Source organism: Eulemur rufifrons, chromosome 7 (genome assembly GCF_041146395.1).
Source record: "Eulemur rufifrons isolate Redbay chromosome 7, OSU_ERuf_1, whole genome shotgun sequence".
NCBI classification, from domain to species: domain Eukaryota; kingdom Metazoa; phylum Chordata; class Mammalia; order Primates; family Lemuridae; genus Eulemur; species Eulemur rufifrons.
The window spans coordinates 257,329,196-257,343,639 of NC_090989.1; the positions used below are offsets into that span (position 1 = coordinate 257,329,196).

The 14,444-nt window shown below is 35.9% G+C and overlaps 1 protein-coding gene across 1 annotated transcript in view; it reads left to right on the forward strand.

Moving 5' to 3' along the window:
• TMEFF1 (transmembrane protein with EGF like and two follistatin like domains 1) overlaps positions 1–14,444 on the forward strand; it is an 81,959-nt gene that overhangs the window by 23,224 nt on the left and 44,291 nt on the right. Inside the window, exons 3-5 of the mRNA XM_069474484.1 lie at positions 6,574–6,703; positions 10,215–10,241; positions 12,565–12,661. Coding sequence (XP_069330585.1) covers positions 6,574–6,703; positions 10,215–10,241; positions 12,565–12,661 — 254 coding nt within the window. The remainder of the gene's footprint in view (positions 1–6,573; positions 6,704–10,214; positions 10,242–12,564; positions 12,662–14,444) is intronic.

The following is a 14,444-nucleotide window of genomic DNA, read 5'->3' on the forward strand; positions in this document are numbered from 1 at the left end:
GGCTGTGGTTGGTCTGAATTCTGTCCTCTGGTACATCAAACCAGAAAGATTGTGGGTTATCTTGTATATTTAGCCACCTTGCATGGGGAAGACTGGGGCCCTCTCTCCAACTGCCTTAAACATTTCTTTAGGTTAAACTCCTTGATGTGGAATTGTTGGGCCAGTGGATGTGATTTGCAGATTAACATTCTCACCAATAGCAATGTTATCAGGCTGCCTGTTTCCCCTCAGCCTCTTGGTAATGGATTTTAGCTATCCTTTTAAATGTAATAAATCTGAATGGTAAAAAATTTTTTATTTGCCTTTGATTACTAGAGAAATTGCAAGTATACTGTATATTTATTGACCATTTTTTGGTGAATTAATATTTTATGTTCTTTGCCTGTTTTTTTGGGGTATTTTGTTTTTCCCTTGTGTTGATTTATAAAGACATATATATGTATGTGTGTATATGTGTACAATAAAATATTTGAATACTTGCATATTGCTTACTATGTTAAGCATTTTATATCCATTACCACATAAGCTGTCATGAGTACTTACTGTTTCAATGTGTTTTTAAAGAGTAATGTATATCCATAGTAAACAACTTGAACAATGTAGGAAGATATATAACAAAAACATATCTTCCTTCTACTCCAGACTATCAGTTGCTCTTCTCAGAGGCAACATCTGTTACTACTTATATTTCTTTCTAGAAATACTCTGTGTATATAAACAAATATATATTTTAATTCCCCTTTTAAGTACATAAATCACTTCTTTTCAGTTTATATAGATTACAAAAAAATTCTATATTTTAAAGAAAATTGTCCCAGTTTCATTTTCTGTTTTTCTTTTTTATTACTTATTTATTTATTTATTTATTTTTTGTTGAGACAGAGTCTCACTTTGTTGCCCAGGCTAGAGTGAGTGCCGTGGCGTCAGCTTAGCTCACAGCAACCTCAGACTCCTCGGCTTAAGTGATCCTCCTGCCTCAGCCTCCTGAGTAGCTGGGACTACAGGCATGCGCCACTATGCCCGGGTAATTTTTTCTATATAGATTTTTAGTTGGCCATATAATTTCTTTCTATTTTTAGTAGAGATGGGGTCTCGCTCTTGCTCAGGCTGGTCTCGAACTCCTGACCTCGAGCAATCCACCCGCCTCGGCCTCCCAGAGTGCTAGGATTACAGGCGTGAGCCACCGCGCCCGGCCTTATTACTTATTTTTAATTGACAAATAATAATTGTGTGTCTTAGTTTAATTTTATTTGTTTAAATTTTTTGACATGAAGAAGTTTTAAATTTTCACATCATGTTTATCTTCATAGTTCTTCATAGTTCTGCTTTTCTTCATTCTTTGAAAGTCTCTCCCCAAAACTCTGAGATTATAAATAAATAGCCTTTTTGACCTTTTTAATGTACTTGAACAGTTAGAAAATCCTCCCATGATCTGTCTGAATCCCATGAATTCTTACCTATGGCAAAGCAGAGAAGGAAAATATAAGTTAGGAGTTGAGATCAGTAGACATTTATCCAGTGCTTACTTTGTGCTTGATATTAGGCTAGATGCTGAGGATGTAAAGACGTTTAAGGCAGCTTCCTTGCTTTGTAGGAGCAAACTGCCTAAGGGCTTACAGCATAGTTTGATGTTGCTGCTAAGTGAACCTTCCCTTCACCATTTTCTCTTCCTGTAAACTTACAAATCTGTTCAAGTTAAACTTAGGTTGTTACCAGCTTAAAAACAATGACCCTATATGCCCATTAAACACTTCTCTGTTGGATGCTTTAGCAGTGATTTTCAATTCATTAAAAAAACTTGCTCATGATTTAGCATGCTTTCTGTGCTAATATAAGCTTTCTGGGACATGATTTAAATATGTTTTAACAGATAATAACAGGATTTTAAATAAAAGTCTAAAATTGTTTTTTTTCAGTCTGCTAATAAGAGTTATAATCTTGCTACATATATAAACGAAGGCACTTTTATCAATTTTGTACAAAGAAAAATGATCAATATTGTGTTTTCCCCTTGAAACTTTGTATGGAGGGCCAGGCATAGTGGCTCACGCCTGTAATCCTAGCACTTTGGGAGGCCGAGACCAGAGGATCACTTGAGGCCAGGAGTTCGAGACCAGCCTGAGCAAGAGTGAGACCCCCATCTCTACAAAAAGTAGGAAAATTAGCTGGGCGTGGTGGTGTGCCCCTGTAGTCCCAACTACTGGGGAGGCTGAGGCAAATAGATCACTTCAGCCTAGGAGTTTGAGGTTGCAGTGAGTTAAGATGACGCCATTATACTCTAGCCTGGGTGACAAAGTGAGGCTCTGTCTCAGGGAAAAGGGGGAAAAAAAACCCCACACATACACACATACAGACACAAAACAAAACAAAACAAAACTTTGTATAGAGTAGAGCCTGTGACTTTCCCCCTGTTTTCTTTCTTCCTCTATCTGGAATTCTCTGGACTATGTGCCTTTCTTCCTGAATTTATCAATGTCTGCTCTTGCTAGGTGCCATACCCTGTTGTATTATTAGTCATGGTTCTCCAGAGAAATAGAACCAATAGGAAGTGTGTGTGTGTGTGTGTGTGTGTGTGTGTGTGTGTATGTATAGATATATATGAATGAGAGAGAGAGAGAAAGAGATTTATTATAAGGAATTGGCTCATTTGATTATGGAGGGTGAGAAATCCTACAATCTGTTATCTGCGTGCAGGAAGCCCAGGAAAGCCAGTGGCGTAAGTACCAGTCTGAGACTGAAGGCATCAGAACTAGGAGACTACCTAATGTCCCAGCTCAAGCAGTCAGGCAGAGAGAGAGAATTCTTTCTTCCTTGGCTTTTTTGTTCTGTTTGTGTCCTCAATGGATTGGATGATACCCGCCCACATTGGGGAGGGCAGTCTGCTTTACTTGGTCCGCCAATTCAAATGCTGATCTCACCCGGAAACACCCTTACAGTCACATCCAGAAATAATTTTAATCTGGGCACCCTGGGGCCCAGTCAAGTTGACACATAAAATTAACTATCACAACCTTGTTAAAATTTTCTATCCATTGTATTCAGCACAGTTCCTGACACACAGTGGGTATGCAGTAAATGCTTGAATGTATGTGGCTCCAGAGTTGACACGGCTATGTCTTTCTGAACTACTTAAAATAGCTGGCATTATCATCACACTCTTCTGGCTATAGAGAAAGTGTATGAGAGTTCTTTCTCCCAGTAAGGGAGGCAGTGTAGAGGAGGCAGACCTTAGGTTAGAGTTAGGTTCCAGCATCAGTGCATTAGTTAGAAATTGTGTGTTGTTAAAACTGTCCAGATCCCTTAATTTGTCCATAAGCATAATGAGACTCCCGGAAACTGAGAATGACCAAGGAAGAGTGGGTCTACTACTTCCATCTCTTCCACCTATGTATGTGCTTGTGAGGTTAAATTTCAGGGACATTAAGTGCCCTGCTAACTACCACCAAATGACACATGGCAAGACCTTGCTGAATAACTTGAGTGTGTAGCAGTTAAAGTACATCACTTGAGAGGAATTGTGTCTCTTCCACTTAATAGCTGTTACTGTGGACAAATACTTAAAACTCAACATAGCAAAAACAGCTCATGTTTATTGAGAATTTGCCATGTCCAGATATAAATGCTAAAGGTAGGTTCTCTTATTTAATTATAACAACTTTATTAGGTATGTACCCTTATAATTACTATTGTGCGAATGGGGAAGATGGTGCTGGTGCAGGCCCATAGTCACATGGATGGTAGGCTTAGGATTGTAATTCAAACATTTTTTCCTTCAGAGCCCTAGCTCTAAGCATTGAGCCATGTGCTTCACATGGTTGTTATGATATTTAAGTCTGATAGGACATTTAAAGTTATAGCCCAGTGCTTATTAGATAGAAACTGTTTAACAAATGTTAAGATTCTCAGTCTTGTCAGAGTCAATGCTTTTGAAAATAACCAGTAATTTATATTCCATTTCTTTACTATCCTTAAATGAAATTCATAGATAATATAATGTACATAAATACGTAATTAAATAAATGAATATAATGTATGATTGCAATATAAAGGAGAAATAAAAGTAATTTATAATAAAATAAATATTTCAGAATGTAAGTGCTTGGGTATGATTACACTAGAAGACAATATAATCTGATGCTCATGTCTGCTTATAATGAATGTTTGGATTTAAAAAAAATCAGAAGCGATTTCCTAGAAATACATGAAAACAAAAAAGTAGAGATATAGTGGATGCTAGAATAAAAACCAATATTAGGATAAGGTATAATAGACCAGATTTGTTTATAGTATATGGTAAGTCTTACCATAGTTCCTACAGGAATGGACAGAAAGACATTTTGAAATTTTGTGGTGCTCATAAGACTTTATTGTGTGGAATCGTCCTTTCCTTTGCAGTACATCTAGTATCCTTGGAATCCACCTGCGAAATGACAGTAATGTCTATCATTGTGACAACAAAAAATACCCTCGTAGGGACATTCACCTCTGGGGGCAATATTGGCACCTTTGAGAGCACTATGTTATAAAGTCATTAAGCATTTGTTGAGGGAAGAGAATTGGGTTGGAAAGTTCATAGACTAGCACTTGACATCTTGGAGCTTATAGTCTCCTTTGCTAATTATGTATTATATAATTACAAAGTAACATTAACTCCTGCAGACATCATACTAGTTAATTGTATAAATTTTAGGGAAAGAGAATAAAGGAATGTGATCCATGAAAAATTAGATGAATATAGGAAGCCTTCCTAAGGTAAAATTTTAATTTTAATAAAAGTTGATATAAGATTCTGCTGTTACTGAATGTTTAGCAAAATCAACTTGGTTATAAAATATTTTATTAGTTAGAAGTTTTTTTTTTTTTGTTTGTTTTTTGAGACAGAATCTCACTCTATTGCCCAGGCTAGAGTGCCTTGGCGTCAGCCTAGCTCACAGCAACCTCAAATTCCTGGGCTCAAGCAATCCTCCTGCCTCAGCCTCCCAAGTAGCTGGGACTACAGTTGTGTGCCACTACACCCAGCTAATTTTTTCTGGTTTTTTTTTGCAGAGATGGGGTCTCATTCTTGCTCAGGCTGGTCTTGAACTCCTGAGCAAGCAATCCTCTTGCCTCGGCCTCCCAAGAGTGCCGGTATTACATGTGTGAGCCACTGAACCTGGGCTCCTTTTTTAGGACTCTTGAAACCTATTGTTAAATTGTGTCCCCCAGCCGGGCATGGTGACTTGCACCTATAGTCCTAGCTACACTTAAAAAGAAATTATATTCCTCAAAAGTAGAACCAATTTAGATTACCACAGCTGGTGTATTGGGAAGGCCACCTCATTGAATTTTTAAAAATGTCCTATTTTAATTTTTTTTTTTTTTTTTTTTTTGAGACAGGGTCTTGCTGTGTTGCTCAGGCTAAAGTGCACTGCCATCATCGTAGTTCACTCTAACCTCAAATTCGTAGGCACAGGTGGGACTGCTAGCATGCACTACCACATGCAGGGCTGATGTTTTCTAGTTTTTGTAGAGACAGAGTCTTGTTATGGTACTCAGACTGGTCAGAACTCCTGGCCTCAAACAGTCCTGCCTTGGCCTCTCAAAGTGCTAGGATTATAGGGGAGAGAGCCCAGCCTAACAGGCAATTTTATAAGTTAAAAATAAAATCTCATTTTAGTGTACAACTCTGCTAGTGAAGGTCATTCATTTTTTATACATCAACTGGCTGTAATTTTTCTGTAAATATTTCGTGTCTTTGGTCTTTTTTTTTTAATTCATATGATCCCTTTTTAAGTAATGATAATGTATTGTTATAATGTTTTCTCTAGATTTTAAAATTTTAGTCATTTATGATATTTTTGATATGTATAAGTTTTAAAGGTTTTAAAACTTGAAAGTCCAGTGTAATTTCTCAAACCTGTATCACCTTTTTTCTTCTTCATCTGTCTTATTTCTACTCATCCTTCGAGACTACTTTCTCTGAGAAGGCTTTTCTTAGATATCCCAGCTTACAATAATAAATATTAGGTATTATACTTATTGTCTATACAGTTGATTGGTGCATGATCTAGCTTTGCAACATATATATTAAATATATATATATTTTCTATTTGGATGGCTCTCTAACAAGATTGTAAGATGTCTGAGAACAGAGATCATCTTATATTTTGTTGTGTCTTCTATAGCATTTTCCTTGGCACTTGGCCTACTAGAGCTGTTGAATAAATGAATTTTTTTCTATTTTCATGATTAGGTTCAAATGAATAAATGAATTTTGATAATAATAAAATGACATTACATAAGTAGCACTCTTTCAAACACTGTCAAGATTTTCCTCTTATTATCTTAATGGGTTTTCATAGCAAGAGTAGAGATTTTCATTCTCATTTTCATGGATAGTTGGTACTTTCATTATGAATGTAAAAAAAAGATATGAAGAAGTAGCATAATTCTTCTTTTTTTAAACCAGGAAAAAGAACAGACTATTCAGTAGTGGAAGTATGTCATAATGCTATGGTATTGCATTCATGAATTTGAAATAAACTATTAATATTCATGCTTAGTTCTGAGAATTTATTTTTGTTTCTTTTGCAGTGCCATACAAATTACATTCCTGTCTGTGGATCAAACGGGGACACTTATCAAAATGAATGCTTTCTCAGAAGGGCTGCTTGTAAGCACCAGAAAGAGATAACAGTAGTAGCAAGAGGACCATGCTACTCTGGTATGTATGATATTCTTCTGAATAAGTGTTGGAAATGGTTCCTCCATAAAAGGAAGGCTTTTGTCAGAGGTGTATTCTCAACACTGCTGTACGGATTGGTGGTGATTGTGTGGGGTAGCGGAGGAGCTGTTTTTTGCCCCCATTTTATGTTGTTACTTTTTAACCCCAGGTGGTCTTGTATTGATTATGTTACTTCTCACTACATTTTTTTTTTTTTTTTTTTTTTTTTTTTTTTTTGTGGGGACTTTGCGTGTCCTTTGCTGTATGGTTTGAGCATTAGACAGAATAAGATTTGGGGTGAGGAATGATATGCGATCTATCTTGTTGATTTTTTTTTTTTTTTTTTTTGGAAGAAGTGAGGAATATCTATAGAAAGCTATTAGTAGCATCCCAGGTTGTGTTTCTTTCCAAGCTCTTCTATTTTCTCTCTGCCACCTCTTCCCTCCAAGCTGTTTGTATTTATTTCCATCTTTTTTTCCTTCCTGAATTGGTAGTGGTTAATTTTGGGAGGCATAAATGTTAGTTTCTTACTTCTGTTTGTATTTGGGTGTAGGGGGATGCAGGTAAGGTATTGTAATTAGAAGTATGGAGGTTAATAGTAAAGGTAGAAACTATTCTTATGTGATTTCTACTTTCTTTCTTTTCCTATATATTACAGTGCTCAAAAGTCTCCCTTTTACTAATTGTGAAGATTTTTTAGGGCCAATTACAAAGTTAGGGGGCACAGTCCTCAAGATTGTCCTTATTTCTGACACCAACTGAGATTGAGAGGTTTCCCAAACCACCCACTGACTCAATAATTTGCTAGAAGGGCTCACAGAACTCGCTGAAAACTGTTAAATGCATGGTTATGATTTATTATAGGGAAAGAATACATGTTAAAGTCAGCCAAAGAAAGAGATGCATAGGGTGGATTCTGGGAGGGGTCCAAACATGAGACTTCTGGCTTCTCTCTCTCAGTGGAGTCATGGACAGTGTTAACTCTTCCTGCTCACAGCGTGTGACAATACACATGGAACATTGCCAACCAGGAAAGCTTGCCTGAGCCTTAGTATTCATAGTTTTTATGGGGGCTCATTACATAACTATGATTAATTGGTTGATTGTCCACATGGTTCACCTCAGACTCCAGGTGCACTAATATGGTGGGACCCAAAGCCCCGACTCTAAATTGTATGATTGGTCTTTCTAGTGTAGTTAGCCCCAACCCTAAGACTGTTGGGTGTGACTGGCCCCACCCTAAGTTCTGATGTGGTCAGCATTCTCCCTTACAAAGACACTCCTATCAGGTATGACATAGATTACTTTCCAGAAGCTGAGGGCAAATGCCAGACCTCTATTTGGGCAAGGCCAAATTCTTTAAATAATTAGGTGCTTGGAGAAATTATTATGTTCTTAGGCTAATAGACTATCATTTGGTGTGGTTCTTATATACATCTCTAAGTACACTGTGGTTCATAGATTGATATAGAAACTAAAGGGGAATATGGAGTGCATACCAATCCCAAATTTAGCGTCAGTTATGAGGGGGATGTGTTTAAAAGACCAAGTGCTTTGATAGGCAGTGAATGTTAAACATCAGGAGGCCGAGTGGTAGATTGGAAAGAACAATGCACTAGGGTTAAAAGACCAGGCTTTAAAGTAAATAGTTCTTACCGTGTGACCCTGCACAAGTCACTTAGCCTCTCTGATCCCCAATTCCCTAAATTGTTAAGTGGATATCATCTCCTGCGGTTGTTAAACAAGGATTGAATGAGCTAAGTTATAATGCCCTATATTGATTGTATTATTTGGTGAGTGGGCCAGTGTTTTTGTGTCATTTGGTCTTTTATGGGTCCAGTTTTATGGCTAGAAATATCATTCTCTTTTACTTGAAAACTCCTTATGCTTTAAGGTTGGGCTTAAGCCTTTTATCCTCTGTGAAATTTTTCTTCTGTTACATCTCCTTGCTTAGTTTGTTCACATCTTGTATATTTCTCTGTGCATACACCATACTGCATTTCATTTATCTGACCTATGTGCCTCTAGCCACATTGGTGATTTCTCGATGGGAAGGAACCATGTCCTCCCTAGGGAAGTTTAACATAATCTCAGGGAGTCATGTGCACAGTCTATAAAATATAATCTACAAGAAGAACTCTACCTCATTATCAGAGTAGTCACAGTATTTATTTAGGCATTCTAAATGATAAAGGGAGATGTAAGATTTTTATATTATTAAAATTAGAAATAGGTTGAACAGAAGATTGAGAGTGAGTATTTCATGCGCTATCTTATTTGTCATTTTATTCCTAGCATTTACCATGGTGCCTGGCACATAATATGTACCCAATCAATGTATGTGGAATAGAAGTAAGAAGGAGGTGTTTTCCTAAGAAAAGTTTGGTCATAAAACAATTTAGAGTTCCCTTCCTCTTCTTTTTACTGCTCCTTCCTCTTTTTTGTTCTCCTTACTCAGAGAAGACATGATTTTATGGTTGTTTAATCCAAATTGAACACAATTTAAGACTTTCCATAAGATCCCATGAAGATTTTACAATTGGTACTACTTACAATATACATTTATATAATTCCTCCTGTTTCTACTGTACCTGGGAATTTGATTATTGTCTGAAGGAGCTTGAAGGGAAGGGAGCAGTATTGTACTTGGTGTTTGTCTGCTACTCCAAAGAACAATTTGGAGAACTGGAATGGGGTCTCTGGATCAGGGTGTTCTTCTCTCCTGGAAAGTACTGGATAAAGTATTACATTCTTCACTTGCCCTCTCTGCTTTTTTTAATGGCTCCATACTAGCATAACCCTCTTTTTAACATATTCTGTCCTATATATTGTCTCTTTTAGGATTATAAACTAAATTTTTTACATTAATTACATTTTAACCTGGGTTCTTTCTGATAACTTTGAGAGAGGCTCTATTTAATTTCACTAATAGCAAGTCAGGTGAGATCCCTTCTGATCAGATTTCTTAGAGGAAGTTAATTTCATCAGTAATACGAAAACCTTGACCTTGTGATTCTTTCCTTCCTAAACCTTGGGGCTTTTCTTACCTTTTGGCTTTTGGTCTCTATCTACAGATTTCATTAAGAACATTTTTTGGAGCATGACTCAAAGTTCTTTCCTGTCTTTCTAATAAAAGCAGCTTACTCATTATTCTTCTCAAGCTTTAACAAAATTAAAATTTTCTTTTACTTTTTAAATGAACAGATTAAAATTAATTCTTTATATTTAGCCATTTACTTTACAAGATTTATTGGTCTTTACTCTGTGCAAAGCACCTGGGTATTTTTCTTAGTGGGCTACAAAGATGTATGAGATATAGATGATTATGTGTCTAAGTAATTTATATTTCAAGAGAGGCATAAAATAAGGATAAACTGTTAGATATCAAACTTATGAGAAAAGGATTCTATGAGGATGATATCAGTTTTATTTTTGATAAGAAATTTTACTATTTGATAAAAAGGAATTTGCAGGAACAATGTTCATATTCATTCTTTGTTTTTCTTCTCAGATACTGGATCTGGATCTGGAGAGGGAGGTAGGTTTCAAGCGTAACCCTTAAAGGGCATTTGTTTTCTTTCGCTTTTTCTTTTTGACAGCTTTGAGATATAATTCACATACTATACAGTTCACCATTTAAAGTGTACAATTCAGTAACTTTTAGTATATTCACGGACCTGTGTATTCATTGCCACAATCAATTTTGGAAGATTTTTCATGACCTTAGAAAGAAACCCTGCACCACATAGCCATCACCCCTAACCCGTCTATCTCCCTCAGCCCCAGGCCTTCTTGTTTCATGCATTTTTCACTAAAGATTTGTTGTCAGACTAAGGGGAAAATGTTGTAGCCTCTGTGCAATTGAGGTTGTATCAAAGTGACTTCTTAGGATCATCCCCACAAGTAATTTTAGCTTAGACCAGAGTATTTATAACTCTCTCCCACCCCTTGCTTCCAAATTTTTGCTCAGAAGGAATTGTTAAGGTATAGGGTTAAAAAACTCCAGAGTGAGTTCAGTGTAGAAAATGGAAGACTTGCAAAATAATTCTAGTGGAATTTAGAATTTAATCTAAACCTTTAAAAATTTCATATCTATGTCTTTGATTTTATTTTACAAATATATGAATTATTTCTGATGTTTAAAAATTATTATTTGCTAACAACATATAATAGAGTATAAATGATCAAAATTGAGAATGCCTAAGCTATATCGTAGTCTATTGAGGACATAATTCTTAATGAATATCCACTGTATGCAAAATAATGTTTGACATACACTCACTTCCGGAAATTCACACTTATGCAAATGAAAACTGTAATTATAATCCTTTCAAAATATCCAAACCTTATTCCAGTCTTCTGCATTTCATAGAATCCTAAAATTTCAGAGTTGGAAGAAACTTTGAAGGTCACCTAGAGAATAGAACTGTCATGAGGAAGAAGTTCAAGGATGACAGTTTCAGCTAAAAAAATGATTAAAGCTGTTGAACAATAGAATTTGATTTAAGCGGACATGTTCAAGCAGAAGGTTCATAATCATATGTGAAGGATCAGATCATAAATCCTAGACCTTAGAACTGGAACGGATTTTAAGAGATCATGTGGTCTAGCCCCTGTGGTCAGGTATTCAGTTAGGAAACTGTCATTGTTCCTATATTAAAGAAGTGAGAGTTGATTTCAAGATTTGCTTATATGATACAATACTAGATGTCTTGCCCTGAGGATGCAGGTTGACCCTTTTTTTAGGGAGTATAAATTAGAAAGACTAAGTGATTTGCTCATATTAATATGCAAATCTTAGTGAGCTCTTTGTAGTTATAGTATTTCTGGGCATCATGATGTTTTGAGGCCTCAGAATTACTTAGGATTATGATCCCTGGAATCTGGGAGTATTCATGAAATTTGGGAAGGATTTCTACTTAAAGTGTAGGCAGACACCAAAAATCAGAAGTTTAGAATTATCACCAAATAGACATGGTAGATCTGTGTACTTTCCTTTTAACACTTTCTCTACCAGTGGACACTCCCTGAATAGTAATTTTTCCTAAACCAAATTCAGGGAAATCCCTTGAATAAACTGAAATCCTTACATTGTCCTCAGAATTGATCTCCCTATCCGGTCTGAGATTATCAGGGTGTGGTCCGCTCCAGTTGAGACCCACAAAATGTAGGACCCCTTGAGTGTGGGATATGAGCTGAGTTGGGGGCTAGTGGTATTCACAGTTTTTTGTGCTGGTCATAGGGGAGCCAATACTTCTGCACTGGGGTATTTTGGGCTGTGCTAAGTAGCCAGGTAGGAAAAGGGGGAAAGTCCTTTATAAAGGCCCCTATCCTTTTTAAAATTTGGAGATAAATATTTCCTTTAACTGATACTAGTTGTTATGTAGTTAGAAAGGCAGGTGTGAAGCTGATGTGAGGAAAAGGTGAGAGTTATATTTTACTGTGGTCAAGCACTTATCTGCCAACCAGCATTGCACAGGCTTATCTCAGTAGGACAGTAATCACAGGACTAAACTTATTGCTCATGTTTTTTTTTTCTTCTCTCTTATTTAATGTTATATAATGGTATTTCTTTTAAAAGTAGTTCATTATCAATCCTACTATATTATTCCTGTGTACAGTTCAAGGAATTATTTTGCTAGCACCAATACTCATTTTTCCTCGTGGACTATGTCATGCTCAGTATTGGCAACAGATGTAGACTCAAGCATTGATAAATTTTGGAAGTGACTGTTTTCAAGAGCTCAGGTGCATTTTCCCCCAAAACAGGATTATGGCTACTGAAAACATGAAGCATATCTGGAAAGGATCCCAGGTATGGTTGAAATTTGGTTGAAAATTTGATTTTTCTTTTTAAACAGAAGAGGAAGGGTCAGGGGCAGAAGTTCACAGAAAACACTCCAAGTGTGGACCTTGCAAATACAAAGCTGAGTGTGATGAAGATGCAGAAAATGTTGGGTGAGTTCACTGAGGGAAAGGGATAAACTTACTTAGAGAGTAATCATCACTATGATTACATTGTAGAAAGGTATTAATGATCTGATTCTGTATATTTTGTGTGTGGCTTCTGTATTTTTTTGTTTAATGCTAGTGTATTGACTTTTTTCTTAATACTATATCTATTTAAATCAGTTTAAGTGCTATCTTTTAGAATGAGAATCCACTTATAGTTTTTTTGGTTTTACATATGCCTTTTTTTAATTGATAGTTTTATATGTTTTGGACCAAGTGCTAATTTTATTAATCAAAACTGCTATTATTCTCTGAATTATCCTACTGTTACACTTTCAATTAGTATCTATAATAAACAGCTTTTTTCCCTTAACTTTGCAGTTTTATACAGAAACCTTTCACATATTTCAGTGTATTAAGAAAAATCCAAAACTGTTTCAAAATTTTAGATATAGTAATTAAATGTTTTATATGCTGAAATAATTAAAATTATTTCAGTACAAGCTGCTGACATGTTATTTTTCTCACTCATGTTCAGCCTTCGTGAAGGTGAGTTTTATAGCTGACAGCATTGTCTGTCCAATTTCCCATTCACTCTCTAAGAAATGGTGGTTTTTGGTGGAATAGTAATAATATAGACATTTATCAACAGTCATGTTTGGTTTTTCCTTTCATTACTATCTTGTTTATTCTCAGTTTCATCCTTCTTTCATTTTTCTATGGTGCTTGCTTTTTGCATATTTGATTCTGAAAGCTTAAATGCTGGCTTCAGGACATGATAGCACAAGTAGATCTTCACTTCCTCAATTTCCACTTAGTGCATATTTAAAACATAACTTATTTTATAGAGATTGGTGCTTTCTTCCTTACTTGTACATATTTTTGGTATTTTCCAGTTCCATGTTTTTTTATTCAGCCCTTAAATACATCTTTGAGCTGTAGTAATGTCATCTATTAATAATTAGCATTAAAAAATAATTAGCATTAATGCCCAAAGTGAATTTTAGAAATCAAGATCACTCTGTTTTGAGTATTATGGTACCAAATCAACTATTTGGATGGCATTTAGTAAAATTAAATGTCTGATAGTTTACTTGGTGCATATTTCAAAGTAGGTGAAAATTGGCAAAAGACAAGCAAGTTCAGTAAAAAGTAAATACAGCAAAACCTGAGTTTACTCTGTTTTGGCATAAGACAAGCAAGTTTAGTAAAAAGTGAATTCAGCAAAACCTGAATTACTGTGTTTCTACATGTTGGTCACTTGGATTGACCTGTGTCTGTCCATTTCAGTCAGAGTGGTTTGATTTGGGAGAACATGTTTTCCAAGCAGCTACTGGTGTGTAGAACAAGAGAGAAATGATGAGCAGTATGGACTTACATAGAGAACAGCTAGTAGATATTATGCTTTACCTTCCTCTTATTTTGTACTAATGGTATGGCATGACGAAACACCATAGTATGTGTTTGTGTGTGTGTGTGTGTCTCCCTCTCTCTCTCTATTTTTGTAGGTAATTTAGTTCTTTTCAGTATATTTCCTTAGAACTGTTCTGCAGTAGCATTCAGCGTCAAAATAGCTGTCACTGATTGATTAGCTTGGTCTGTTGGTCTGTTTTTATTCCTTTGACAGTACCCCTATTGAGGCCTATTTTGTACATTTCTCTGTTATCATTTTTCATGCCTAAATTGTAAAAGATGGAGGTCTTTTGCTTTGAAGTAAAACAGATTCCATCTAGTCTTAGAGGTGGCCCCAAATATGACATCTGTGTGATAAAATACACATCTTTATGTA